Source organism: Mandrillus leucophaeus, unplaced genomic scaffold (genome assembly GCF_000951045.1).
Source record: "Mandrillus leucophaeus isolate KB7577 unplaced genomic scaffold, Mleu.le_1.0 Scaffold212, whole genome shotgun sequence".
NCBI lineage: Eukaryota > Metazoa > Chordata > Mammalia > Primates > Cercopithecidae > Mandrillus > Mandrillus leucophaeus.
This window is the reverse complement of record NW_012102166.1, coordinates 188,138-189,499: the sequence shown is the minus strand read 5'-3', so window position 1 is coordinate 189,499 and position 1,362 is coordinate 188,138. Positions and strand designations below refer to the sequence as shown.

Sequence of the window (1,362 nt, the reverse complement as noted above, 5' to 3'; positions counted from 1 at the left end):
TCCATCCATCCATCCATCCATCCATCCATCCATCCATCCATCCATCTATCCATCCATCCAGTGAATCAACACATATAATCTGAGCACCTCCTATGTATGTGTGGCCCTGGAGGAGGTGACAGGGATGGGACGAGTTTGCTGTCTTTGAGTTCACAGCCTGGTGGGGGACATGGCATGGGCATAAACATCAAGACTTTATGATAGACCAAAAAAGACCCTAAGCTGGGTTCAGATCAGTGTTCAGAGGAAGGGGGTGACTTTTATCTGGGGACAGGGAATGGTAGAGATGCTTGAAGGCAGAGATGGCACTTACTCTGGTGGGTTAGGATTGGGCACGAGGACAATGAGGACAAAGTCATTACAAGGTGGGTATGGGGAACAGCATGAGCAAAGGCTCGGAGGCTGGAACGCTAGGCTGGATTTGGGGAGGGAAGGTGGCTGTAGTGATAGTACTGCTTTGCAGGTTCTGGGGTGAGGATGGGGTAAGGAGTGAGGGAGGTGAGAAGATTGGAGGGAGCGTTCACCTTCACCGTGGAGGTGCCTACGCCCCCCAGGCACAGGTCCCCTTTCAGATCCACCACCTGGACTCTAGCCCGGCCTTTGCGCATTCAGCCCTCACTGAGTCTTGGTGCTGGGGAAGCACCCCCTGCTCAGCTCCCTGGTGAGGGTCATGCAGAGAATCAGCTTCCCGGTGAGGGTCATGCAGGGGCTCAGCTCCCCGGTGAGGGTCATGCAGGGGCTCAGCTCCCCCGTGAGGGTCATGCAGGGGCTCAGCTCCCCGGTGAGGGTCATGCAGAGAATCAGCTCCCCGGTGAGGGTCATGCAGAGGCTCAGCCCCCCGGTGAGGGTCATGCAGAGAATCAGCTCCCCGGTGAGGGTCATGAAGAGGGTGCAGTTTGTCTTTCCTTCCTGGCCTTAGGGCATTGCCATCTTCCTGCTGAGACCCTCGGATCTGCAGTCCATCCTCTCCGATGCCTGGTTTCACTTTGTCTTGTAAGTAGGTCTGGCCCCTCAGTTATCACCTCACAGGCAGGGTTGATGTCCTGTATGGCAGCTGCCGCGTCCCCCTGGAACAACCACCCTGCCGTGCCACCGTGTCCCAGTCACTCTGCCGTGGTTACACGCCAGGGCTCTCCTGTCTTCCTCCCCACAGGAGACACGTAGACGCCCATGGAGAGGGTCAGAAAACGTCAGGGCTGCCGGGCGCAGTGGCTCATGCCTGTAATTCCAGCACTCTGGGAGGCCAAGGTGGCGATGATGGCCGACTCCACGCGTCACGGAGCCCCAGGCAGAAGGCAGCATGGAGTGGAGAAGGCAGGAACAGCCTTAGCAGTCCTGTTTACGGATTTTTTTTTTTTTTTT

General features: G+C 56.8%; 1 protein-coding gene across 5 annotated transcripts in view; it reads left to right on the top strand.

Moving 5' to 3' along the window:
- TRPV3 (transient receptor potential cation channel, subfamily V, member 3) overlaps positions 1-1,362 on the top strand; it is a 75,083-nt gene that overhangs the window by 55,627 nt on the left and 18,094 nt on the right. For all 5 annotated transcript variants that reach the window (XM_011980397.1, XM_011980401.1, XM_011980400.1 and 2 more), the window contains one exon: positions 920-993. In XM_011980397.1, coding sequence (XP_011835787.1) covers positions 920-993 — 74 coding nt within the window. The remainder of the gene's footprint in view (positions 1-919; positions 994-1,362) is intronic.